Source organism: Salmo salar, chromosome 15, assembly GCF_965601325.2.
Source record: "Salmo salar chromosome 15, fSalSal1, whole genome shotgun sequence".
Classification (NCBI taxonomy): domain Eukaryota; kingdom Metazoa; phylum Chordata; class Actinopteri; order Salmoniformes; family Salmonidae; genus Salmo; species Salmo salar.
The window spans coordinates 54,354,924-54,381,439 of record NC_138305.1 but is presented as its reverse complement, the minus strand read 5'-3'; the positions used below and the strand labels follow the sequence as shown (position 1 = coordinate 54,381,439).

The window sequence follows — 26,516 nt, the reverse complement described above, 5'->3', positions numbered from 1 at the left end:
ATAAATTGGATTTCCATTGATTATTTTTGTGTGATTTTGTTGTCAGCACATTCAACTACGTAAAGAAAAAAGTATTTAATAAGATTATTTCTTTCATTCAGATCTAGGATGTGTTGTTTAAGTGTTCCCTTTATTTTTTTTAGCAGTATATATGTAAAAAAGCTAACGTTTAAGTTCCTTGCTCAGAACATGAGAACATATGAAAACTGGTGGTTCCTTTTAACATGAGTCTTCAATATTCCCAGTTAAGAAGTTTTAGGTTGTAGTTATTATAGGACCATTTCTCTCTCTATATCATATGCATTTCATATACCTTTGACTATCGGATGTTCTTATAGGCACTTTAGTATTGCCAGCCTAATCTCGGGAGTTGATAGGCTTGAAGTTATAAACCGCGCTGTGCTTCAAGCATTGCGAAGAAATGCTGACAATCGCAGGAAAGTGCTGTTTGAATGAATGCTTACGAGCCTGCTGCTGCCTACCACCACTCAGTCAGACTGCTCTATCAAATCATAGACTTAATTATAATATAATAAACACAGAAATGAGCCTCAGGCCATTAATATGTTCAAATCCGGAAACAAAACGTTTATTATTTCAGTGAAATACGGAACCGTTCCGTATTTTATTGAACGGGTGGCATCCATAAGTCTAAATATTGCTGTTACATTGCACAACCTTCAATGTTATGTCATAATTATGTAAAATTCTGGCAAATTAATTACGTTCTTTGTTAGCAAGAAATGGTCTTCACACAGTTCGCAACGAGCCAGGCGGCCCAAACTGCTGCATATACCCTGACTCTGCTTGCATAGAACACAAGTACCACAATTTCCCTAGATAATATTGCCTGCTAACATGAATTTCTTTTAATTAACTAAATATGCAGGTTTAAAAAATATATACTTGTGTATTGATTTTAAGAAAGGCATTGATGTTTATGGTTAGGTATATTGGTGCAACGACAGTGCTTTTCGCAAATGCGCTTGTGAAATCGTCACCCGTTTGGCGAAGTAGGCTGTGATTCGATGATAAATGAACAGGCACCGCATTGATTATTTGCAACGCAGGACAAGCTAGTTAAACTAGTAATATCATCAACCATGTGTAGTTAACTAGTGATTATGTTAAGATTGTTTGTTTTTTATAAGATAAGTTTAATGCTAGCTAGCAACTTACCTTGGTTCCTTGCTGCACTCGCGTAACAGGTGGTCAGCCTGCCACACAGTCTCCTCATGGAGTGCAATGTAATCGGTGTCCAAAAATGCCGATTACCGATTGTTATGAAAACTTGAAATTGGCCCTAATTAATCGTCCATGCCGATTAATCAGTCAACCTCTAATCTAGACATACTCCATATGTTAGAGCACTTGATAAAGAGTAGATTGACATCAAGATGTCTGTATCATGTATGGTTCACCGATCATAAGGTCTTACAGGAGGCATATATAGGTCTAAAAAGGGCATAAAATGGCCACTTTCACCATGAGTTTCTCAAAAATGGTTTGTGATACAAATGTAAAAAGCATGTCAAACAATCCTTCCTCCCAATGAAGTCCCTATGTGAGAATTGCAAGAACAATCTGAGATCGGAGATACCCAAAATATTTTACCACCACCCAAAACAGGTGTACCTGAAGTAGTGACAGCGTGCTGCCAAGATGACCCTATGGGCCGGAAAGCGTTTCTCCTCCACAATGAAGGTGACATCACTGTACTCTTCACCTGGAACCAAAGCACCCAGCTGCTCGGAGAGTAGATGGATGTGGTCAATCTCTGACACTGAGGCCAGTGGACGCAAAGGATGGCTGTTGCTACTCATTGTGGTTAGACTTGGAGCATCTCAATAACATCTGACAGAAGAGAAGACAAGCTGGTTAATTGGTGTCATTGAAACTGGCAGTGCACACACTGTCTCAAGTATCTAGCTACAGCAGCTAACTTTTGATAACTGTAGACCTTGAACAGCCCTGTTCCATAAAGGTCCTGGAGAGCGGAAACACTTCTGTTTTTCATCATCTACTTCTAATAATGGTCTAGTTCAGACCTGGGACACCAGGTAAGTGCAATAAACTAAAAGGCAGGTAGAAACAAAAAACAGAAATGTTTCGGCCCTGGCTCCAGGACCGGAATTGAAGACGGAGCTAGCAAATAGCTACTGTGTAATGTGGGTAACAATGACATTATGTATTTGTTATAATAGGTAGACAACTTGAAATACAGGAATCATCTAACTAGCTAATAAATCAAGAATGTGAAACTATTCAGCGTAGCTAGCAATATCAGCCACTGAGGCAAAGATTTGTATAACTAAACCAAGCCATACCACAGCCTGTCGTTTCAAATGGGAACAAATGAGTAATAGTGGGCAGAACAAGCAAGGTGGGCAGAGCCATGCACGAGCTAGCGAGGTCTTATTGGTGCGTTCGAGATACTATTTGCATATTTCCGTTAGGGACCGCCTACTCTGCGAAGGGCGTGTGTGCAATAACTTAATTCGCCTTTGCAATCTTGTTTAACGACGCAATTAATTTTGACTTTGGCAAATGGTCAAGTCTACAAAACGTAGTCCACTCTGTTCGTAACAAATTCAAGTTTTGGGAACAGAAAAAATCTATTGAGATCAAATGTGTCATCGATGAGAAAATTAGCAGAATTTCGGGCAAAATTAATCTCGTTCCATCTTCTTCCACTACCTGCCACTGTGCTTCCCCTCACTACCATAACGCTAAGCGGTTGCTTCAGATTTATACATCCGGTGAAATATCTGTCTCATTGTTCTATCTGTGCTACTGATCTGTGATGCGGTCAACTGATACAGCAGCTTGGGTTTCACCCGTGTGACATACCTGCACAATAAGCATATCCCCTTCGTTCTCCCTTCCACGAAACCTCTTCCTTGACGTTATTTCCCCCCTTATTCAATCAAATGATCGCATTGAAAATTTCGTCATGAATAATTGCTATCAGTACTAAAAAAACGATACCATCGCAAACACAACTAAGTAGGGTAACAACCCGGATGTTGTTAGGGTGTGGAGAACGGCACTGTTCCATGAAACAATAGCGCCCCTTGTGTATGGACAAACAGTGTAAATGCAGGTGGTGGATGTGATACATGCGAAAATGATCACATAACAACAATGCAAATTCACGTAAATCTCAACAGTTTGTGATTGCGGCCCGCAATTCGGGTTGTTCCTGCATCTGGACAGTCCTGAATCTGCAAGAACTCCCCCCTCGAGCATTCCATTGGTTCCTGCATGAACGCCTCCCCTTCGAGCATACCATTGGTTCCTGCATGAACGCCCCCCTCAAGTATGCCATCTCTATTTTTTACAGTTTATGCTTGATATTCTCGATTTCCTCTCATTGTCTAAGGGGTGGCACTAGTTACCAAAGCCACACAGTCAAAATTGGCTATATGTTAAAAATTCATTAACACAAGCATTTGCTTTTTGGACTTAATTTAAGGTTAGGCGTAATGTTAGCAGTGCGGTTATGATTAAGTTTAAAATCAGACTTTAAGAAGATATGTTGTAGAAATAGGCAGGGTTTAGCCATTGTTATGACTGTGGCTGTGGTAAAGTCTACTTAGTTTTGTGATTACCATGTGGACAAAATGTAAATAAAAATATTATTGTCATAGCTAGCTACTGGTGCCCCACCTCCCATCTGCTGTGTACCGGAATCCTAGCTTGCTAGCTACTTATCCCGCCTGCTGTGTACCGGAGTCCTAACAATGGCCATGTTCGAGAGGATCAAAACTGTGATGTATCATGGGTAAATTGTGACTGACTGATCTACAAATAATCATTAGAAGTTATTTATGATGTAAGGTTCTTTTTTAGATCAGTCAGTCGGCAGTCACCTGCACTGTCGGCTGCAATGTCGAACAAGCCCAGTGTCTTTCATTCCCACCTGTCGAACATCTGCCCTCGCCATCTTTAACAGAACTGTGGGAAAGCAGTGCCCAACAGGCAGGGGCGAAGGACACCGTATACACTGTCTAGCGGTGTCCTAGCTAGCTAGCTAGAGACCGTTGTCGCAGTTGTGACTAGATGGAGTACAGCTATGACCGGAAGTTACTTTTCGTAACAGGTTATGGGACCATTTTAGTTAACCCTACCTAACCTTAACCTAAACTCCTCGGTTAATTATCCTAACCTGCTGCATAAGTTGTCCTACACCTGCTACGAAAAAGTAACTTCCAGTCATTGTATACCACCTAGTCAAAACTGTTGTTGCCCCGTCTCTTCTTCTTCTGTGGGGTTTATCAGCGGTTGGCATCCAACGTTATGGTGCATTACCGCCACTGACTAAACTGGAGCACCCCCGCCTCTCGCCTGTGTACCAGAGTCCAAGCTTTAAAATGGACCAATACAAGTATAAAGAGATGTTCCTGCAGATGCAGTAATGCCCACATGCAGGAACATCAGGAATTGCGGGCCGCAATTACACAGTTCTCGTAAATCTACCTAAGGAAACTGCTGATGCTATGGTTACCAAATAAATAGGCTGAGTTGTCTAGTTGGCTCAATCTTTACAATTTAAATAAAAACGCAGATGTCGAAAATACGTGAAGATGATCCACATCTCTGTTTATTGCAGACACAGGTTGGGATCAGATCAACCTCAGTCAAATAACATTAGGAGCAGCTAATCACCCTGGCATTAGTAAGTCATCTTCATTGTCAGTTTGTCTCATCCAAACATATCCAATAATTTCTCTGTATGTTACGGTATCCCATCCTTTTCTTTTAGTCAGTTTTTTAGGTGCCCATAGTATACCCAAGCAGATTAAAGAATATATATACAGTACCAGTCAAAAGTTTGGACACTCCTACTCATTCAAGGGTTTTTCTGAATTTTTACTATTTTCTACATTGTAGAATAATAGTGAAGACATCAAAACTATGAAATAACACATATACAATCATGGAGTAACCAAGAAAGTGTTCAAAATATATTTTAAATGTTAAATTCTTCAAAGTATCCATCCTTTGCCTTGATGACAGCTTTCCACAATCTTGGCATTCTCTCAACCACATTCACCTGTAATGCTTTTCCAACAGTCTTGGAGGAGTTCCCACATATGCTGAGCACTTGTTGGCTGCTTTTCCTTCACTCTGTGGTTCAACTCATCCCAAACCATCTCAATTGGGTTGAGGTCAGGTGATTGTGGAGGCCAGGTCATCTGATGCAGCACTCCATCACTGTCCTTCTTGGTCAAATAGCCCTTACACAGCCTGGAGGTGTCATTGTCCTGTTAAAAACAAATGATAGTCCCGCTAAGCGCCCCGTAGCACTCACTTCTGTCATCATGAAGTGCTTCAAGAGGCTAGTCAAGGATCACACCTCTATCTTATCTGACACCCTAGGCCCACTTCAATTTGCTTACCGCCCCAATAGATCCACAGATGATGCAAACGCCATCGCACTGCACACTGCTCTATCCCATCTGGACAAGAGGAATACCTATGTAAGAATGCTGTTCATTGACTATAGCTCAGCATTCAACACCATAGTAGGTCTGAATACCTCATAAAATTCACTTGCACATACTTTTTTTTAAATATACTGTACTTAAATATATTTTGTGAAAATGTAAGTTAAATTTTTACATTTACATTTAAGTCATTTAGCAGACGCTCTTATCCAGAGCGACTTACAAATTGGTGCATTCACCTTATGATATCCAGTGGAACAGCCACTTTACAATAGTGCATCTAAATCTTTTAAGGGGGGGGGGGGGGGGGGGGTTAGAAGGATTACTTTATCCTATCCTAGGTATTCCTTAAAGAGGTGGGGTTTCAGGTGTCTCCGGAAGGTGGTGATTGACTCCGCTGTCCTGGCGTCGTGAGGGAGCTTGTTCCACCATTGGGGTGCCAGAGCAGCGAACAGTTTTGACTGGGCTGAGCGGGAACTGTGCTTCCTCAGAGGTAGGGTGGCGAGCAGGCCAGAGGTGGATGAACGCAGTGCCCTTGTTTGGGTGTAGGGCCTGATCAGAGCCTGAAGGTACGGAGGTGCCGTTCCCCTCACAGCTCCGTAGGCAAGCACCATGGTCTTGTAGCGGATGCGAGCTTCAACTGGAAGCCAGTGGAGAGAGCGGAGGAGCGGGGTGACGTGAGAGAACTTGGGAAGGTTGAACACCAGACGGGCTGTGGCGTTCTGGATGAGTTGTAGGGGTTTAATGGCACAGGCAGGGAGCCCATCCAACAGCGAGTTGCAGTAATCCAGACGGGAGATGACAAGTGCCTGGATTAGGACCTGCGCCGCTTCCTGTGTGAGGCAGGGTCGTACTCTGCGAATGTTGTAGAGCATGAACCTACAGGATCGGGTCACCGCCTTGATGTTAGTGGAGAACGACATGGTGTTGTCCAAGGTCACGCCAAGGTTCTTAGCTCTCTGGGAGGAGGACACAATGGAGTTGTCAACCGTGATGGCGAGATCATGGAACGGGCAGTCCTTCCCCGGGAGGAAGAGCAGCTCCGTCTTGCCGAGGTTCAGCTTGAGGTGGTGATCCGTCATCCACACTGATATGTCTGCCAGACATGCAGAGATGCGATTCGCCACCTGGTTATCAGAAGGGGGAAAGGAGAAGATTCATTGTGTGTCGTCTGCATAGCAATGATAGGAGAGACCATGTGAGGATATGACAGAGCCAAGTGACTTGGTGTATAGCGAGAATAGGAGAGGGCCTAGAACAGAGCCCTGGGGGACACCAGTGGTGAGAGCACGTGGTGCGGAGACAGATTCTCGCCATGCCACCTGGTAGGAGCGACCTGTCAGGTAGGACGCAATCCAAGCGTGGGCCGCGCCGGAGATGCCCAACTCGGAGAGGGTGGAGAGGAGGATCTGATGGTTCACAGTATCAAAGGCAGCAGATAGGTCTAGAAGGATGAGAGCAGAGGAGAGAGAGTTAGCTTTAGCAGTGCGGAGAGCCTCCGTGACACAGAGAAGAGCAGTCTCAGTTGAATGACCTGTCTTGAAACCTGACTGATTTGGATCAAGAAGGTCATTCTGAGAGAGATAGCAGGAGAGCTGGCCAAGGACGGCACGTTCAAGAGTTTTGGAGAGAAAAGAAAGAAGGGATACTGGTCTGTAGTTGTTGACATCGGAGGGATCGAGTGTAGGTTTTTTCAGAAGGAGTGCAACTCTCGCTCTCTTGAAGACGGAAGGGACGTAGCCAGCGGTCAAGGATGAGTTGATGAGCGAGGTGAGGTAAGGGAGAAGGTCTCCGGAAATGGTCTGGAGAAGAGAGGAGGGGATAGGGTCAAGCGGGCAGGTTGTTGGGCGGCCGGCCGTCACAAGACGCGAGATTTCATCTGGAGAGAGAGGGGAGAAAGAGGTCAAAGCACAGGGTAGGGCAGTGTGAGCAGGACCAGCGGTGTCGTTTGACTTAGCAAACGAGGATCGGATGTCATCGACCTTCTTTTCAAAATGGTTGACGAAGTCATCCGCAGAGAGGGAGGAGGGGGGGGAGGGGGAGGAGGATTCAGGAGGGAGGAGAAGGTGGCAAAGAGCTTCCTAGGGTTAGAGGCAGATGCTTGGAATTTAGAGTGGTAGAAAGTGGCTTTAGCAGCAGAGACAGAAGAGGAAAATGTAGAGAGGAGGGAGTGAAAGGATGCCAGGTCCGCAGGGAGGCGAGTTTTCCTCCATTTCCGCTCGGCTGCCCGGAGCCCTGTTCTGTGAGCTCGCAATGAGTTGTCGAGCCACGGAGCAGGAGGGGAGGACCGAGCCGGCCTGGAGGATAGGGGACATAGAGAGTCAAAGGATGCAGAAAGGGAGGAGAGGAGGGTTGAGGAGGCAGAATCAGGAGATAGGTTGGAGAAGGTTTGAGCAGAGGGAAGAGATGATAGGATGGAAGAGGAGAGAGTAGCGGGAGAGAGAGAGCGAAGGTTGGGACGGCGCAATACCATCCGAGTAGGGGCAGAGTGAGAAGTGTTGGATGAGAGCGAGAGGGAAAAGGATACATGGTAGTGGTTGGAGACTTGGAGGGGAGTTGCAATGAGATTAGTGGAAGAACAGCATCTAGTAAAGATGAGGTCAAGCGTATTGCCTGCCTTGTGAGTAGGGGGGGAAGGTGAGAGGGTGAGGTCAAAAGAGGAGAGGAGTGGAAAGAAGGAGGCAGAGAGGAATGAGTCAAAGGTAGACGTGGGGAGGTTAAAGTCACCCAGAACTGTGAGAGGTGAGCCATCCTCAGGAAAGGAACTTATCAAGGCGTCAAGCTCATTGATGAACTTTCCAAGGGAACCTGGAGGGCGATAAATGATAAGGATGTTAAGCTTGAAAGGGCTGGTAACTGTGACAGCATGGAATTCAAAGGAGGCGATAGACAGATGGGTCAGGGGAGAAAGAGAGAATGTCCACTTGGGAGAGATGAGGATTCCAGTGCCACCACCCCGCTGGCCAGATGCCCTCGGGGTATGCGAGAACACGTGGGCAGACGAGGAGAGAGCAGTAGGAGTAGCAGTGTTATCTGTGGTAATCCATGTTTCCGTCAGCGCCAAGAAGTCGAGGGACTGGAGGGTAGCATAGGCTGAGATGAACTCTGCCTTGTTGGCCGCAGACCGGCAGTTCCAGAGGCTGCCGGAGACCTGGAACTCAACGTGGGTTGTGCGCGCTGGGACCACCAGGTTAGAGTGGCAGCGGCCACGCGGTGTGAAGCGTTTGTATGGCCTGTGCAGAGGGGAGAGAACAGGGATAGACAGACACATAGTTGACAGGCTACAGAAGAGGCTACGCTAATGCAAAGGAGATTGGAATGACAAGTGGACTACACGTCTTGAATGTTCAGAAAGTTAAGCTTACATTGCAAAAATCTTATTGACTAAAATGATTAAAATGATCCAGTACTGCTGGCTGGTGAAGTAGGCTAGCTAGCAGTGGCTGCGTTGTTGACTTTGTTTGAAAGTGTAGCTAGCTAGGTAACCTCGATAGTTTCAGTACTACACCTTATCATGATACAAAGGCAACTATGTAGCTAGCTAACATAACACTAATCCATGGCACAGTGTGTATTAGTGGATATATATAACAACGCAAGATTCAATACTTTGTGCTTTTCAGCAGAAATTATTGCACAGAATTCTTGCCACCAAAAAATTTGGAATATTTGGGGATTACAATCATCGCAGTTCTGCAGTTTTTGTTTTGCGGATACAGAATCAATAGACCATTTGTTCTGGTATTTCCCCCAGGTGGCCTGTTTCTGTTCTCAGGTTCAGGTTTAGGAATGGCTGAAAAAGTGTGGGGTGGGGGGGGTCTCAGATGTTTGAGGGGCAGCTCTCGGGGAACTGTGGGGGGATCTTGGATGGTTGGTGGCCTGGCGGTTGGGATCTTGGGCTGGTGGCCAATAGGTCTGTATGTGATCCCAATCTTGATGTGCCTTTGGGCAGGGCACTTGACCCTGGTTGCTCCTGTGGGTCGCTGTGAATGGGTCTGCTAGATGACTGAATTACATTTACGTTTACATTTACGTCATTTAGCAGACGCTCTTATCCAGATCGACTTACAAATTGGTGCATTCACCTTATGATATCCAGTGGAACAACCACTTTACAATAGTACATCTATATATTGTTTTTTTTTTTTTGGGGGGGGGGGGGGGGGGGGTTAGAAGGATTACTATATCCTATCCCAGGTATTCCTTAAAGAGGTGGGGTTTCAGGTGTCTACGGAAGGTGGTGATTGACTCCGCTGTCCTGGCGTCGTGAGGGAGCTTGTTCCACCATTGGGGTGCCAGGGCAGCGAACAGTTTTGACTGGGCTGAGCGGGAACTGTGCTTCCGCAGAGGTAGGGGGGCCAGCAGGCCAGAGGTGTAATATAATGTAATGTAAATTGTATGATTTAATGATTTAATATTCAAAAGAATACACAATATAATAATATTGACTGCCCTTCTTTATAAGCATGCTGAAAGTCTGTCATTAATTTGTTTACTGAGAAACAGCATAGCGCCAGAGAAGAAGGCAGACGTTTTACGTGTCCCCAACCGATTGTGTTTTTTTCTTTGTTTATTTGCGTTGTTTGTAGCTTGTTTTTTAACTTATTTTGTACATAATGTTGCCGCTACCATCTCTGCTTTCTCGGGAACAGGCCCAGATCCCCGTGATTTGCGTGAAGAGGAGGCGGAAAAAAAGGGGCCAGAGGGCGGGCTGCTTTTTGAGAATTCGTAGGCTATCGAATAAACCCCCACTTCCTCCCATTCTGCTAGCAAACGTGCAATCGTTGGAGAATAAATCGATGACCTATGCGCAAGATTAAACTACCAAGGAGACATTCAAAACTGTAATATCTTATGATTCACGGAGTCGTGGCTGAACAACGATGCTGTACCGGCAGGATAGAACAGCAGCGTCTGGTAAGACAAGGGGCGGCGGACTATGTATTTTGTAAATAACAGCTGGTGCACGATATCTCAGGAAGTCTCGAGCTATTGCTTGCCTGAGGTAGAGTATCTCATGATAAGCTGTAGACCACACTATCTACCTAGAGAGTTTTCATCTGTATTTTTTGCAGCTGTTTACATACCACCACAGTCAGAGGCTGGCCGTAAGACAGCATTGAATGAGCTGTATTCTGCCGTAAGCGAACAAGAAACTGCTTACCCAGAAGCGGCGCGCCTAGTAGCTGGGGACTTTAATGCAGGCAAACTTAAATCTGTTTTACCAAATTTCTATCAGCATGTTAAATGAGCAACCAGAGGAAAAAAATCTCTGGACCACCTTTACGCCACACACAGAGATGCATACAAAGCTCTCCCTCGCCCTCCATTTGGCAAATCTGACCATAATTCTATCATCCTGATTCCTGCTTACAAGCTAAAATTAAAGCAGGAAGCACCACTGACTAGATCGATAAAAAAGTGGTCAGATGAAGCAGATGCTAAGCTACAGCACTGTTTTGCTAGCACAGAGTGGAATATGTTCCGGGATTCCTACGATGGCATTGAGCAGTACACTACATCAGTCATTGACTTCATCATTAAGTGCATTCGATGACGTCGTCCCCACAGTGACTGTACGTACATACTTCAACCAGAGTCTATGGATTACAGGCAACATCTGTACTGAGCTAAAGGCTAGAGCTGCCACTTTCAAGGAGCGGGACTCTAACCCGGAAGCTTATAAGAAATCCTGCTATGTCCTCCGACGAATCATCAAACCGGTAAGGTGTCGATACTAAGATGGACTCGTACTACACCGGCTCTGACGCTCGTCGGATGTGGCAGGACTTGCTAACCATTACAGACTACAAAGGGAAGCACAGCCGAGAGCTACCCAGTGACACAAGCCTACCAGACGAGCTAAACTACATCTATGCTCGCTTCGAGGCAAATAACACTGAAACATGGATTAGAGCACCAGCTGTTCCGGAAGACTGTGTGATCATGCTCTCCTCAGCCGATGTGAGTAAGACCTTTTAAACAGGTCAACATTCAAAAGCCGCAGGGCCAGACGGATTACCAGGACGTGTACTGCGAGCATGCGCTGACCAACTGGCAAGTGTCTTCACTGACATTTTAAACCTCTCCATGTCCGAGTCTATAATACCAACATGTTTTAAGCAGACCACCATAGTGCCTGTGCCCAAGAACACTAAGGTAACCTACCTAAATGACTACAGACCCGTAACACTTACATCTGTAGCCATGAAGTGCTTTGAAAGGCTGGTCATGGCTCACATCAACACCGTTATCCCAGAAACCCTAGACCCACTCCAATTTGCATACTGCCCCAACGTTGTCAGAGGAAGGCCCTAAAAATTGGCAAAGACTCCAGCCACCCTAGTCATAGACTGTTCTCTCTGCTACCACATGGCAAGCGGTACCGGAGCATCAAGTTTAGGTCCAAGAGGATTCTAAACAGCTTCTACCCCCAAGCCATAAGACTCCTGAAGACCTAATCAAATGGCAACCCAGAATATTTGCATTGCCCCCCTCCCCCTATTTTACACCGCTGCTACTCTCTGTTGTTATCATCTATGCATAGTCACTTTAATAACTCTACCTACATGTACATATTACCTCAACTAACCGGTCCCCCCACACACTGACTCTGTGCCAGTACCCCCTGTATATAGTTTCACTATTGTTATTTTACTGCTGCTCTTTAACGAATTGTTACTTTTATTTCTTATTCTTATCTGTATTTTTTTAAACTGCATTGTTGGGGCTCGTAAGTAAGAGTTTCACTGTAAGGTCTACACCTGTTGTATTCGGCGCATGTGACTAATACAATTTGATTTGATTTATTTGGTCAAACACAATTTTTTGCAACATGACAGTTTGCTAAGAGCTGGCAGCAAGCCGATATGTCGGCTGTTAGAACCAGTAAATGGCGCTTTACCATTCTTGGGTAGCGTAATTACTTTGGCTTCCCTCCAGGCCTGAGGACAAACACTTTCCTCTAGGCTCAGATTAAAGATATTACATTTAGGCGTGGCTATAGAGTCAGCTACCATTCTTAGTAGCTTTCCATCTATGTTGTCAATGCCAGGAGGTTTGTCATTATTAATCCATAACAATAATGTTTCCACCTCTCCCACACTCTCCCACCTAAAAAATTCTAACTTACAATGGTTTTCTTTCATTATTCATTTTTTTATGCATGAATACGATGACTCACTGTTCGTTGTTGGCATTTGCTGCCTGAGTTTTTCCACTTTACCAATTAAGTAATAATTGGTATCATCAAATGGTTCAAGATAAATAAGCCATATGATTTGATGAAAGATGGAGTTGAATTTGTCTTTCTGCCCATAATTTCATTTACTCCAAAGTTTTTTTCCATCATTCTTTATTTCATTGATTCTTGGCTTCATAATACAGTTTCTTATTTTTTGTTGTATTTTATTCACATAATTTCTCAATTTGCAGTAAGTCTGCCACTCCTTTTGCCCCATCTCTTTCAACTATACAAAATGCATCATACCGGTTGTCTTTCTGTATTTTGAAAGTTACATATCTTGAAAACATGATTGCTGACATGCAAATTATTGTGGGACAATATCAACAATGGACTAATGAAACAAATACCAACAAATAGTTTTGGGTGGAGTTTTCTTTAAGTATATTTTCTTGAGATATGAAAAAGTATACTCTCAGGAACCATGTTCCTCAGCTGTGCATGTTTCCTTATGTGGAATAAACAATTATTATCATTGTCAACTTTCTCTTTCTCTGGACTCTTCTGAACAGGAATTCAGAAAGTACCTCAAAACTCATTATTGGCACTGAAATTATACTTATGGTGTACTTGATCACTCACAAGCAGAGTTTCATTAAACAAATCAATGGTTCAACTTAAAAACAACTCCAAGTGTATTTTGAATGAATATACTAAAGTACAATTAAAGTGTATGAAGTATTTGTAAGTGTGTTTAAGTGTAATGATAATGAACATATAGTATACTAAAACACTGAAAACAATTCATTAAAAATACAATTTTAATAAGTGTGTTAAGTGTAATGATAGGTAACATATAGTTTAAAGACTGAAAAACAATGAATTTTAAGTACACATGTAATAAGTGTATTGAAGTGTAATGATATAATATGTATAGTAAACCTAAGATATACTAGAAAAGTACATCTCGTATTTGCAGTATATTATATGAACTTGTAGTATATTTAAGTATACGTCAGTATATTTGTAATATATTCAAATATACTTTAATTCCCCCGCGTAGGCCTTCAGCGGGAATCTGTATGTGATCCCAATCGTAAGCAAATACTCAATCTTCACCTCTTAATTTCCTCACATAACACCCTTTGGTTCCTCCAATTTCTCTCTTACTTTTTCATCACATCCTTTTTTCTGACCAAGTCAGTTTGTACTATCTCAGTTTGACGCTTGTATGACATTATGGTGAACATGTTGTTTGGACTCAAAATCTCAATCCAGTATCCATCAGGATCCTGTATAAAGGCCAGTCCCTTCATTTTACCTGTGGAGAGAAAGAACTTTGAATGTTGCATCTACAAATTGAGAGAATACAGATGAAGCAGACTGATACAGATGAAAGTAAATTGTTATGTATCCTACACACAAATGCATTTTTCAGCGAGACCCTAAACATAACAAAAAATAATTGTGTGAGAGGGTTATGTCAGGGTTGAGAAAAAATGAATACCATCATCTGGCTTCTTGACAAATGTTACTCCTTTTTCTTCAAATACTTTGCAGGCTGCATAAACATCAGGTACAGCAATTCCGATGTGCCCTGTATGATAGAGTGGAGAGGGAACATTTAAAGAATGTGAAATTGCCTCATGGTGGAAAAGGAAAATGGCTGATCAGTACCACATTTAAAATGTTTAATTAAAAAGATCATATCGTTTTCTCACCAAAACCTTTTGGTTCAGAGTTTCCGTTGTGATAAGATAGATTTTCATCTGATTCAGAGCCCCAGTTGCTGAAAGAGAAGAGAGTAAAGAGAAAAATATGCCATCACCATCATGGTATTGTGACAGGGTAGGAAACATAGTTTCTAATGAACATAGTAAAAAAATATGTTACAGCGATTGTTTTCAGAAGACAGACGGAAGACAGAGGGACCACTAATGAAACAAATACCGAAAGATCGTTTTTGGGTGAAATTTTCCTTTAACGTCTATGAATGGGATACTTAAGAGTTACTCATTGACAGCCCACGAGCTACTGATAGCTTGCCAATCTGCCTGTTGGACACCCCTGGTTTGATGTTACTGGATCATCTTCTATTATATTCCATTTTTACAGGGCACTTCATAGTTCTACTTACTAGCAGATTTGAAATCTATGTGCTTGTGTGCTAACCCACAGGGCACAGATGTCAATTTATTCCTTCTATTCCACGTTGGTTCAACATAATTGAATTGAAATGACATGGAAACAACATTGATTGAACCAATGTGTGCCCAGTGAGGTTTTAAGCGGGGTGCCTACTGTGTGAGTTCAATGGTGGCTCGTCGGGAGAAAGTCCATGCTGTCCTGTCCTTTATGTCTGCAGGGATTTCCTTCTTTTCCTCATAACCCAGGAAGTAGAGTGTGAAACACATTGATGGGAAGTCTATTTTCTGCAGCAACCTGAGGCAAAGAGCAATCACAACTGGTTCAACTGGTGGGACAATTGGAGGTGACGATGAAGAATACAACCCTCAAGGATCAATGAAAAGGTCACTACATCACATGCAAAAGCAGAGGTTCATTTCTCATAACTCTGAAGCATCCAGGAGTTCAAACCGATCACTCTATATAAAACCTGAAGTTAAAATGGATAGGGCCACATTAACCACAAAGGGAGAAACACATGGGAGAAGTTTTAGTCATAAACATTTATAAATCACTATTTCTTGTTCAAGAGAATGAGAACTCATCTAGAGAGGTAGGGTACTAGGCCCGAAGCCCCTTCATGTTTGTGTGAGAGACGTCTGGGACTCACGTCATGCCCATGATGCGGGTGTAGAAGTCTAAAGACTTGAGCGGGTCTTTCACCCTCAGCATAGTTTGCTGCAACATGTAATCCTGGGGAGGGACAGAGGGAGACAGAGAGAAGAAGGGGTAGTGTCGGGCGAGTTGTTGCTTGCAAAATATGTCTTGACCCCCGTACTTCTCAGCTATGTTCTCAGCTTGCAACTCTAGAAGAAAAATTAGAACTTAAACTAGAGCCAATACATTACTCAGTATAAGTAATTACATTCTAAGGCCTGGAACTAGTTCCCTAAATGTTTTTTTCCATTGGTATTTGCTATAGGAGCATAGGGGCTTGGCTATATAGCCTACAACTCACATACCTGAGGCCGGAGACTCTTGCTCAACAACAGGTTTGCCGAGACAGACTGTGTCAAGCGAGTAAAATAGACCTACTGTGAATAAGTGATAAAGAAATGCTATACATTCTACTGCGTGACACTAACCTGGGTGATAGGGTCCCCTTCTTTGCAGGCTGCGGACACAGCCTCATCCGTAAGTCCTTTATCTGTCATTTTGCGGTGAAAGACCAAATTGACAGCAGGCAAATTCACAGGCCGAGTAGCTTGGGATAGGTGCTCCCAAAGCCGACTGTGGCAAGTCGAGACAATTGACAGCGAAGTATGACACTCCCTAAAGTTGGCAGGTAGGAGGGGTTCACAAAAAAATTTAACCGAAAGCACTAGGAGAGTATGTTAGTTATAAGTGTATAACCAATGCCGAGGAGGTGTGCATTGCAATGGAGGCTACAACTGTCAGAAAGCCTACTCGGTTTTAAGTGACACGGCCCTGGCAGAGTAGAGGAGTAGGTGCAGAAGGATCTATGACAACTTTCCCTGGTAAATAATACTGTTGGAGCTATAAATGTGTGAAAAATCAGGCCCTTACAATCCCCACTGTTAGACTTTTCAAGAATGTGTAATTGAGTGATAGGTTAGACATGTAAATAACACGGAGGGCCTACACTGTATGTATGGTTGAATTGAATGGAATTAATGATTGAGTAGGCATGATGTAATGTCCTACATTTTTTTTGATAAAAAGCACATTCCTTTACCGATAGAGGTCAGAGTTGCTTAAAAATCGATAGTTCAATATTAGGATATTATTTTTGATGTTGTATCGTATCGTTTTGACAAAATAGCAATATTATTTTTGCACTAGTTGGCTTTACCTGCACCAAACTCCCGTATTTTAACTTCATAGCTTGTTCTCCATCTTCTTTTTAAATAGGGAGCCAATTTGTTTTCAACAAATTCCAGTCTTAGCATCTGTTTCATCTGACCACTTTTTTACAGACCAAGTCAGTGGTGCTTCCTGCTTTAATTTTTGCTTGTAAGCTGGAATCAGGAGGATATAATTATGGTCAGATTTGCCAAATGGCGGGGGAGGGAGAGCTTTGTACGGGTCTCTGTGTGTGGAGTAAAGGTGGTCTAGAATTTCTTTCCCACTGGTTGCACATTTAACATGCTGATAGAAATTAGGTAACATTTATTTAAGTTTCCCTGCATTAAAGTCCCCGGCCACTAGGAGCGCCACCTCTGGATGAGTGTTTGCCTGTTTGCTTATGGCGGTATACAGCTCATTGAGTGCGGTTTTAATGCCAGCATCGGTCTGTGGTGGTATGTAGACAGCTACGAAAAATACAGATGAAAACTCTCTAGGTAGATAGTGTGGTCTACAGCTTATCATGAGATACTCTACCTCAGGCGAACAACACCTCGAGTCTTCCTTAGATATCGTGCACCAGCTGTTGTTTACATTAATGCATAGGCCCCCGCCCCATGTCTTACCAGACGCTGCTGTTCTATCCTGCCGATAGAGTGTATAACCCTCCAGCTGAATGTTCTTAATGTTGTCGTTCAGCAACGACTCGGTGAAACAAGATATTACAGTTTTTAATGTCCCGTTGGTAGGATAAACGTGCTTTCAGTTCATCCCATTTATTTTCCAGCGATTGAACGTTAGCTAGCAGGACGGAAGGCAAGGGCAGATTAGCCACTCGTCGCCTGATCCTCACAAGGCACCCTGATCTCTTTCCGCAAAATCTCTGTTTCATTCTCCAGCAAATAACGGGGATCTGGGCTTGGTCGGGTGTCTGTAATATATATCTCCCGTCCGACTCATTGAAGAAGAACTCTTCGTCCAGTTTGAGGTGAGCAATCGCAGTTCTGATGTCCAGAAGTTCATTTCGGTCATAAGAGACGGTAGCAGCAACATTATGTACAAAACAAGTTACGAACAACGCGAAAAAACAAATAGCATGGTTGGCAATTCTCTCAACCAGCTTCATGAGGTAGTCACCTGGAATGCATTTCAATTAACAGGTGTGCCATGTTAAAAGTTAATTTGTGGAATTTCTTTACTTCTTAATGCATTTGAGCCAATCAGTTGTGTTGTGACAAGGATCAGAAGATAGCCCTATTTGGTATAAGACCAAGCCATTATTATGGCAAGAACAGTTCAAATAAGCAAAGAGAAACAACATTATTACTCTAAGACATGAAGGTCAGTCAATCTGTCAAATGTGAAAGTTTCTTAAAGTGCAGTCGCAAAAACCATCAAGTGCTATGATGAAACTGGCTCTCATGAAGACCGCCACAGGGAAGGAAGACCCAGAGTTACCTCTGCTGCAGAGGATAAGTTCATTAGAGTTACCAGCCTCAGAAATTGAAGCCCAAATAATTGCTTCACACAGTTCAAGTAACAGACACATCTCAACATGAACTGTTCAGAGGAGACTACGTGAAGCAGGCCTTCATGGTGAAATTACTGCAAAGAAACCTCTACTAAAGGACACCAGTCAGAACAAGAGACTTGCATGGGCCTTAGAAACACGAGCAATAGACATTAAGCTGGTGGAAATCTGTCCTTTGGTCTGATGAGTTTGAGAGTTTTGGTTCCAACAGCCGTGTCTTTGTGAGACACAGAGTAGGTGAACGGATGATCTCTACATGTGTGGTTCCCACCGTGAAGCATGGAGGAGGAGGTGTGATGGTGTAGGGGTGCTTTGCTGGTGACACTATCTGTGATTTATTTAGAATTCAAGACACACTTAACCAGCATGGCTACCACAGCATTCTGCAGCAATACGCCATCTCATCTGGTTTGCGCTTAGTGTGACTATCCTTTGTTTTTCAACAGGACAATGGCCCAACACACCTCCAGGCTGTGTAAGGGCTATTTGTCCAAGAAAGAGAGTGATGAGTGCTGCATCAGATGACCTGGCCTCTACAATTACCAGACTTCAACCCAATTGAGATGGTTTAGAATGAGTTGGACCGCAGAGTAAAGGAAAAGCAGCCACCAAGTGCTCATCATATGTGGGAACTCCTTCAAGACTGTTGGAAAAGCATTCCGGGTGAAGCTGGTTGAGAGAATTCCAAGAGTGTGCAAAGCTGTCATCAAGTCAAAGGGTGGCTACTTTGAAGAATCTAAAATCTCTTTTATGCCCTCTTCCAAATGGTAGCTATAAATGCAGAGGATGCGCACAGTGCAACAATATGATGAAGTGTGAAAATTTGCCACCCACATACAGGAAAATGGTTCCAAATAAATTACATTATTACGTGTTCCACCACCCATGTTATTTACATTCTTAAATGTCCATGTGGGCTGTGCTATGTAGGTAAAACCTCTCGTTCACTCAAACAGAGAATCAGAGAACATACAAATTCTATCAGGAGAAACGACAGTCGTTATCCAGTCGCAGTACATTTGAATGACCTACAGCATGACATTTCTACCTTCAGATTTTGTGGCATAGAGAACGTTAAGATATCAGACAGGGGAGGTAATATTAATAATACTCTGAGTAAAAGAGAATGCTTTTGGATTTTTACCCTATTTAACACTTTTTTGATTACTACATAATATTAGTTATTTCATAGTTTTGATGTGTTCTCTATGATTCTACAATGTAGAAAATAGTAAACCCTTGAATGAGTAGGTGTGTCTAAACTTTTGACTGTTACTGTATACAGTGAGGGAAAAAATTATTTGATCCCCTGCTGATTTTGTACGTTTGCCCACTGACAAAGAAATGATCAGTCTATAATTTTGATGGTAGGTTTATTTGAACAGTGAGAGACAGAATAACAACAAAAAAATCCAGAAAAACGCATGTCAAAAATGTGGGAGTTGTGCTTACAGCCCAACACTGTGCAGGACGTTTGGCATTTGCCAGAGAACACCAAGATTGGCAAATTCGCCACTGGCGCCCTGTGCTCTTCACAGATGAAAGCAGGTTCACATTGAGCACATGTGACAGACGTGACAGAGTCTGGAGACGCCGTGGAGAACGTTCTGCTGCCTGCAACATCCTCCAGCATGACCGGTTTGGCGGTGGGTCAGTCATGGTGTGGGGTGGCATTTCTTTGGGGGGCCGCACTGCCCTCCATGTGCTCGCCAGAGGTAGCCTGACTGCCATTAGGTACCAAGATGAGATCCTCAGACCCCTTGTGAGACCATATGCTGGTGCGGTTGGCCCTGGGTTCCTCCTAATGCAAGACAATGCTAGACCTCGTGTGGCTGGAGTGTGTTAGCAGTTCCTGCAAGAGGAAGGCATTGATGCTATGGACTGGCCCGCCCGTTCCCCAGACCTGAATCCAATTGAGCACATCTGGGACATCATGTCTCGCTCCATCCACCAACGCCACATTGCACCACAGACTGTCCAGGAGTTGGCGGATGCTTTAGTCCAGGTCTGGGAGGAGATCCCTCAGGAGACCAGCCGCCACCTCATCAGGAGCATGCCCAGGCGTTGTAGGGAGGTCATACAGGCACGTGGAGGCCACACACACTACTGAGCCTCATTTTGACTTGTTTTAAGGACATTACATCAAAGTTGGATCAGCCTGTAGTGTGGTTTTCCACTTTAATTTTGAGTGTGACTCCAAATCCAGACCTCCATGGGTTGATAAATTAGATTTCCATTGATTATTTTTGTGTGATTTTGTTGTCAGCACATTCAACTATGTAAAGAAAAAAGTATTTAATAAGATTATTTCATTCATTCAGATCTAGGATGTGTTATTTTAGTGTTCCCTTTATTTTTTTGAGCAGTGTATATATCTGCAGGTGTTTCAGCCTAGCTCAGTGCTTTCTGTGGTGGAGGTGCAGCCAGCAGAGAATACAGAGCGTAGGGTTTGGTAATGTTTTCTAGTTGCGCCGTGATTGGCTCAGTGTTCTGTTACTCATGAGGATACTACGTCACCACAAACTCTACAGGGAGAGCTCGAAAATTCAAGCCCCTTGGGTGCTGCTATAGAGTTACATTAGAAGTGCCCATCCTAGAAGGCTAAAGGTCATAAAATGATTTTAAATCACGTTATATCTACCGTAGCTTTAATTGTATTGATCATGTCAACATCATACTTTCAAAATCTTGGCTAGCAAGCTAGCAGTTATCATCATGAATCAAGTCGACAAACTACTTGCAAATTCTTCTCAGTCCTTTTCATCTGAAGAGAAATTATGAAGAGAAATTATAGATAAGACGTATTGGTGCTCATCGGCCATTGGACATGAACATTAGACAACAAGTTGAAAATCGCAAATTCAACAATGAATGGCTTGGAAGGAATCAGTCTAACTGAAAACATTGCAACGCAATCAGTCTGGGTTTAAGGGTCTCTTTTCCAAGCTTAAAATTATAAACATTTAACATTGGACATACTGTCAATCCAGCATGACTTTTGCCACGTTCAAAACAACTGGAAACTCGGAACTGGGAAATCTCAGACTTTAGTGAGTTCAAGACAACTGGGAATTCGGAAAAATAAATCGAGCTCCGACTGGGAAAATAAGTTTTGAATGGTCATCGAACTCAGAATTCGAAGTCAGGAACTCGGGCCTCTTTCTAGAGCTCCGACCTGAAGATCACTGACATCATGATTCAACATAGTTTTTTCAGCTTTCCCAGTTGTCTTGAAAGCACCATAAATCCAGAGAATGGTAGACATTGATGACAAAAATTGCCCACAAAGTACCACCGTGCCACCTTCCTGTTCAAGTGAGCACAGCACAACACGGTGAGTCCAAAAATGTATTGTATGCTGCTGCATAAATTATGTAATATGCCAGGGAGATATGTATAATGTAGCTAAGAAAGTAACACTAAGTGTATGTTGTGTAGTAAGCTGTTTGTAGCCCATGTGCCTCATCCTAAAAAGTTGGTCCCTTTCCTCCTCATAACTTAGTCTACTGTTCTGACTTGGTGGTGCACATGTAGCCTATAGCCTGTTTTAGAGAAATGTCATCATCGAATATTATAAGAGCTTTCATTGTCTGCTTATATGCCCTATTTATTTATCCTACGGTTCTGACTTGGTATACAGGCAGAATACTGTAAGAACGGCCCATGTTCTGAAATCTGACGCTGTACATTTCAAAAGAGCTGAACAAATAGTTATACTGACTACGTCCGTCCTAGCTCGCTCATTAATGTCTTAATTGAAATTACGGATGGCCTCTTATCCACTCATTGTCCTCTTATGCCATAGTTTGTACATCTCAATTGTCAGTCAAACCACATTTGTTTAAGCAAGTCAGCCATATTTTTTTAAAAGGCAGTAAATGAAGATGAATTAACTGTTTCTCTACCAGACAAGGCTCCGCTGATAGCCAGGTGTAGCAGTGGTAAGGATTCACTCCATGGTGCTGAAAAGAAAGTTCTGCTGTTGGGACAGCTTTATGTAGGTCCTAACAGTTTGTGTGCACTGTATGTCACCGTTGTAGTGCAATTAAAGGTATTTTTTGTGTTGTGTTGTGTAGTGGCTTTGCTGGCATGCATCTAAAAAATATTTGGGGAGTTTGCCCCACCAAGATTTACATGCTAAAATTGCCGCTGCTAATAATGAAAGAAAATCATTGTAATTTTGAATTCTGTAAAGTTAGTGTGGTTGAGGTGGGAAAATTATTGTTGTCCATTTAAGTGATAATGCCCGAGAAGCCGGTGTTTGGAGGACTTATTGTCTCGGGCCGGCAAAATGTGCCAATATATCCACCAAACACAGGCTTTCTCGGGCATTATCACAGGTTACCAACATAATTAAATAATGATTGACATATTATAATTAAAAACGTTATTTAGATGAATTTATTCAACTAGCCAACAACACAGAGCTCTAACACTAACTTCAAACTGAAGCTGGAAAGACTGTTTCGTTTTACCTTTTTTCAATTGACATCCATAAATATCCATAAAAAATGATGCCAGCTGATTCATGATTTCGACTGGCTGAGAAACGCTGCCTGCCTCTCTCTCGTCCCGACTCCCGACCCCTACACGTTCATTACTATGGGACAGTTTGAAATGTAATATTTAAACAATGTTGCAAATGTCGGAGAGACAGACAGCAAGGTTTATACAAATCTCTGCTGTTGAAAACTAAATGTTAGTGTAAAAGAAATGTGAGATAATGTCTTGACGCTTTTTATAGTGGAGAGCTGATGATACAGTGGATTGCGCAGTCAGATGGAACAGAGTAAATAGGTATTTTAACGTCATAGATTTAGCCGGTGCTAATTTGTGGAATAGACACCGCCTGGAATGCGCTTTTAACCAATCAGCATTCAGTATTGAAAACTTAAATGGAAAGCTGCTGAGGATGGTAGCGGACTATATTGCCACTCCTATTTGTCATATTTTTAATCTGACCTGGAGGGAAGCCAAAGTCATTCCGTTACCCAAAAATGGTAAAGCACCCTTTACTGGTTATAACAGCTGACCAATCAGCTTGCTGCCGACTCTTTGCAAACTTTTGGGGAAAAATGGTGTTTGACCAAATACAATGCTATTTTTCTGTTAACAAATTAACAATTAACAAAATGTACTGCACTGACACAAATTACTGATGATTGGTTGAAAGAAATTGATAATAAGACATTTGTGGGAGCTGTACTGTTAGATTTCAGTGCAGCCTTTGATATTATTTACCGTAACCTGTTGTTGAAAAAAACATATGTTGTATGGCTTTTTAAGCTCTGCAATATAGTAAAGAGATGATTCAAATTCCGTATCAATTCAAATAGTTTTCGAAAAGTTTACTCTTTCCTGAAGAAAACATACTCCATTGTCAGGTCAGTTAAAAGTGTGTGGGCCTAACATATTAACACAGAATATAACCTATAATGATTGTCATGCCAGAGGTGTCATGTCCATAGGGGTCACAAGGGCACGTGCCTCCTCAGATTTGTCCTTTTACATTTTATTTATTTAGTAATAACTAAACTTGATTTTTTTAGCACACGTTTTATCACAATTATTTATAACAAGATCTATCAGCTGTATTTTGTGGAGGGAGCACACTGACTGGACCAGACAAAGAATACCCCCCCATTCTCCCTAGTAAGTGGTTCCTTCCAAGGTGCACCACGGAGCAAAGACATGCTAGGCAGGATGCGAGATACTCTAGTGCGTGCAGATATTATCATCAGTGGGGGAGGACAGAGAGTGTCGAGTGACACACACACATGGGGGTTTGATTTGATTTTAGCTGCAGGTGATGGGCAGGACTCGCAGGAGGTATATGTGTAAATGAATTTGATCAAGCTACCGTATGTATGTACCCTATTGATTTCTTCTTGCATAAATAAAATTAATACATTTTGTTGTTTCTCTGTAATACTAGCCACCTAGCTAGCTAGCTAGCCAGCCAGCCAGCTGGATAGGTTCCCAATCTCCCAACATCCTAACTAGCTACCAAGCCATTTCAGGCTATCAATCAAGTTAATCAAGTTGTCTAACCATCTTAGCTGGCATGTTTTAACTATTGGATCATGATACTGTATACCAGTGTGGCAGTTGTACTAAACTCTTAAGGCATAAAAGTTCTTAAATAATCAATGTGCATCATCAATTCAAATGAACAGGTAAACATTAGGCATAATGATTATGGCTCTAGATCACAGGAAAAGGCTGTTTCAGGTGTTTGACTACCCCCCTCAATCCTCACATACTTTGTGCCCCCTCTAAAATAATGAGTACATAATGCCACTGGGACTCATGCTCACAGAGAACTGTATGTGAGAGTAATCAGGAAGCTATTTATGGTTGCGTGAGGTAATGTGTTGTTTAAGTCACACTGCTCTTCTCATAAAGCACAGACTATTTTTTTTACAACGTTTCTTAGGAACAAAGTTAGAAAAAAGTAGAATTAAACAAAATACAAAAAAGGTGACTATGAATAATAATAACAATAAAACAACATTAATAAGCAAACACTGTAGTTACTGTATAACAAAAATGGCAACAGTTCAAACACAAAATGCTAATTAAAAAACAGTATGACGAACAGGAAACAAATAATTTTACCAATTATATAATTAGTCATAGTCAATCATACATTTTTATTTTCACAAATGTATTGACAGATTGCAAATATTATCATATATTATATCATTATTAATCTTCAACAAATCAACCAATCCTAATTAGAATATCATTTAATTTAGTACATTTTATTGTTGTTGGAATAACGTTTTCAGTAATTACTGTAAAATGTAAGATTTCAGAGGAAGTTATAGAACCAACACATGTATTTAATATTTTTCTCCGTTGCAACCTAACACACTTTCTTAGAATAAACCTGTTCTCCTCTCATTAGAAGAGACAGAAAAAGGGAAAAACTCTAGCTTTCAGAGTCCTAATCCATAATCCCTTTCCATGCTCAATCCTCACCCTCTAATTCGCTCAGTAGATTCTGCCCTGGCAGGCTGCCATGAACTACTGCTCAGGGTTCAAGTCAGTAGGAGCAACATCACTTGGATCTGATTGGTTCTCCCCTTCCATCACAAGACCCTTGACCATCCTATGAAACAACAGGAAAAGATTAGGCTTCAGTGCATGGGTGGATTATGTTGGGTAGCGGGCCAGGTAGCTGAGAGATGCAGTGGGGAAGGAGATCTAATCTACTCAGGATTATGCCAAAAGGTGGTTTTCAGGTTAAATCTGGAGCCAGTAGGTAGGGTGAGTGGGTGGGTTAAAAAGCTGATGCTTCACAAGTCCTCAACTGGCAGATTAATTAAATAGTACCCACAAAACACCAGTCTCAACGTCAACAGTGAAGAGGCAACTCCGGGATGCTGGCCTTCTAGGCAGAGTTCCTCTGTCCAGTGTCGGTGTTCTTTTGGCCATCTTAATATTTTATTTTTATTGGCCAGACTGAGACATGGCTTTTTCTTTGCAACTCTGCCTAGAAGGCCAGCATCCCGGAGTCGCCTCTTCACTGTTGACGTTGAGACTGGTGTTTTGCGAGTACTATTTAATAAAGCTGCCAGTTGAGGACTTGTGAAGCGTCTGTTTCTCAAACTAGACACTCTAATGTACTTGTCCTCTTGCTCAGTTGTGCACCGGGGCCTCCCACTCCTCTTTCTATTCTGGTTAGATCTTCAGTTTCTTGGCAATTTCTCGCATGGAATAGCCTTCATTTCTCAGAACAAGAATAGACTGGCGAGTTTCAGAAGAAAGTTCTTTGTTTCTGGCCATTTTGAGCCTGTAATCGAACCCACAAATGCTGATACTCCAGATATCAACTAGTCTAAAGAAGGGCAGTTTTATTGCTTCTTTAATCAGAACAACAGTTTTCAGCTGTGCTAACATAATTGCAAATCGGTTTTCAAATGATCAATTAGCGTTTTAAAATGACAAACTCAACATGTGCATGATGGTGCACGCGGACGCCTCCCGGAGCCGGTTTGATCATCACGTAAGGTGCACTGAACTTTTAGCTAGACCCAGGGAGTAAAGGGAGACACTCACCTCTCACTGTTATTGGTGATATTTGACTCACTTCCTCCAGTCCTGGCCTGTGATGTGCCTGGGACAAGGGACTCGTCTCGTTGTGTCATCAGGCTGGGTCTCTGATCAGACTGGCTGCGCCTACTGACAGTCTGGGACCCTCGAGTGGACAGCCTTCCCCGGGAGGGCTCACCATAGGGCCTGGGTAGCGTAGAGCTACAGGAGAGGGTCCAGATCTGGGAGTTCGATTGGCTATTTTGACAGAACACCGATCGGGCATCATTGAAGGACACTGAGGGCGACATGTCTTCTTCAC

General features: G+C 42.6%; 2 protein-coding genes across 5 annotated transcripts in view; both read right to left on the bottom strand.

Moving 5' to 3' along the window:
* The window catches only part of LOC106571636 (BTB/POZ domain-containing protein 9), a 28,677-nt gene extending 25,480 nt beyond the window's left edge, over positions 1-3,197 (bottom strand). Inside the window, exons 1-2 of one of the 4 annotated variants that reach the window (XM_045695821.2) lie at positions 2,851-3,197; positions 1,636-1,854 (exon numbers count right to left, since the gene is read on the bottom strand). In XM_045695821.2, coding sequence (XP_045551777.1) covers positions 1,636-1,823 — 188 coding nt within the window. In that variant the 5' untranslated portion in view covers positions 1,824-1,854; positions 2,851-3,197. The other 3 variants (XM_014144940.3, XM_014144941.3, XM_014144942.3) reach the window with 3 other exon arrangements.
* A 10,239-nt stretch (positions 3,198-13,436) lies between these two features.
* Positions 13,437-16,079, bottom strand: LOC106571639 (lactoylglutathione lyase). Its single transcript, XM_014144945.3, has 6 exons — positions 15,906-16,079; positions 15,431-15,513; positions 14,935-15,075; positions 14,355-14,422; positions 14,141-14,230; positions 13,437-13,954 (listed from the first exon to the last, which is right to left on the bottom strand). Exons 1-6 carry the CDS (start codon positions 15,972-15,974, stop codon positions 13,800-13,802), a joined length of 606 nt encoding a protein of 201 aa, XP_014000420.3. The 5' UTR covers positions 15,975-16,079; the 3' UTR covers positions 13,437-13,799.
* Between the last annotated feature and the right edge of the window lie 10,437 nt (positions 16,080-26,516).

Excerpts from the sequence above, each read along its gene's own strand:
- LOC106571639 (XM_014144945.3), bottom strand. The coding sequence starts at position 15,974 with ATGACAGATAAAGGACTTACGGATGAGGCTGTGTCCGCAGCCTGCAAA. Across the intron at positions 15,514-15,905 it reads AAGGGGACCCTATCACCCAG|GATTACATGTTGCAGCAAAC; the intron begins GTTAGTGTCACG and ends GTCCCTCCCCAG. Across the intron at positions 15,076-15,430 it reads ACCCGCATCATGGGCATGAC|GTTGCTGCAGAAAATAGACT; the intron begins GTGAGTCCCAGA and ends TCTTTGCCTCAG.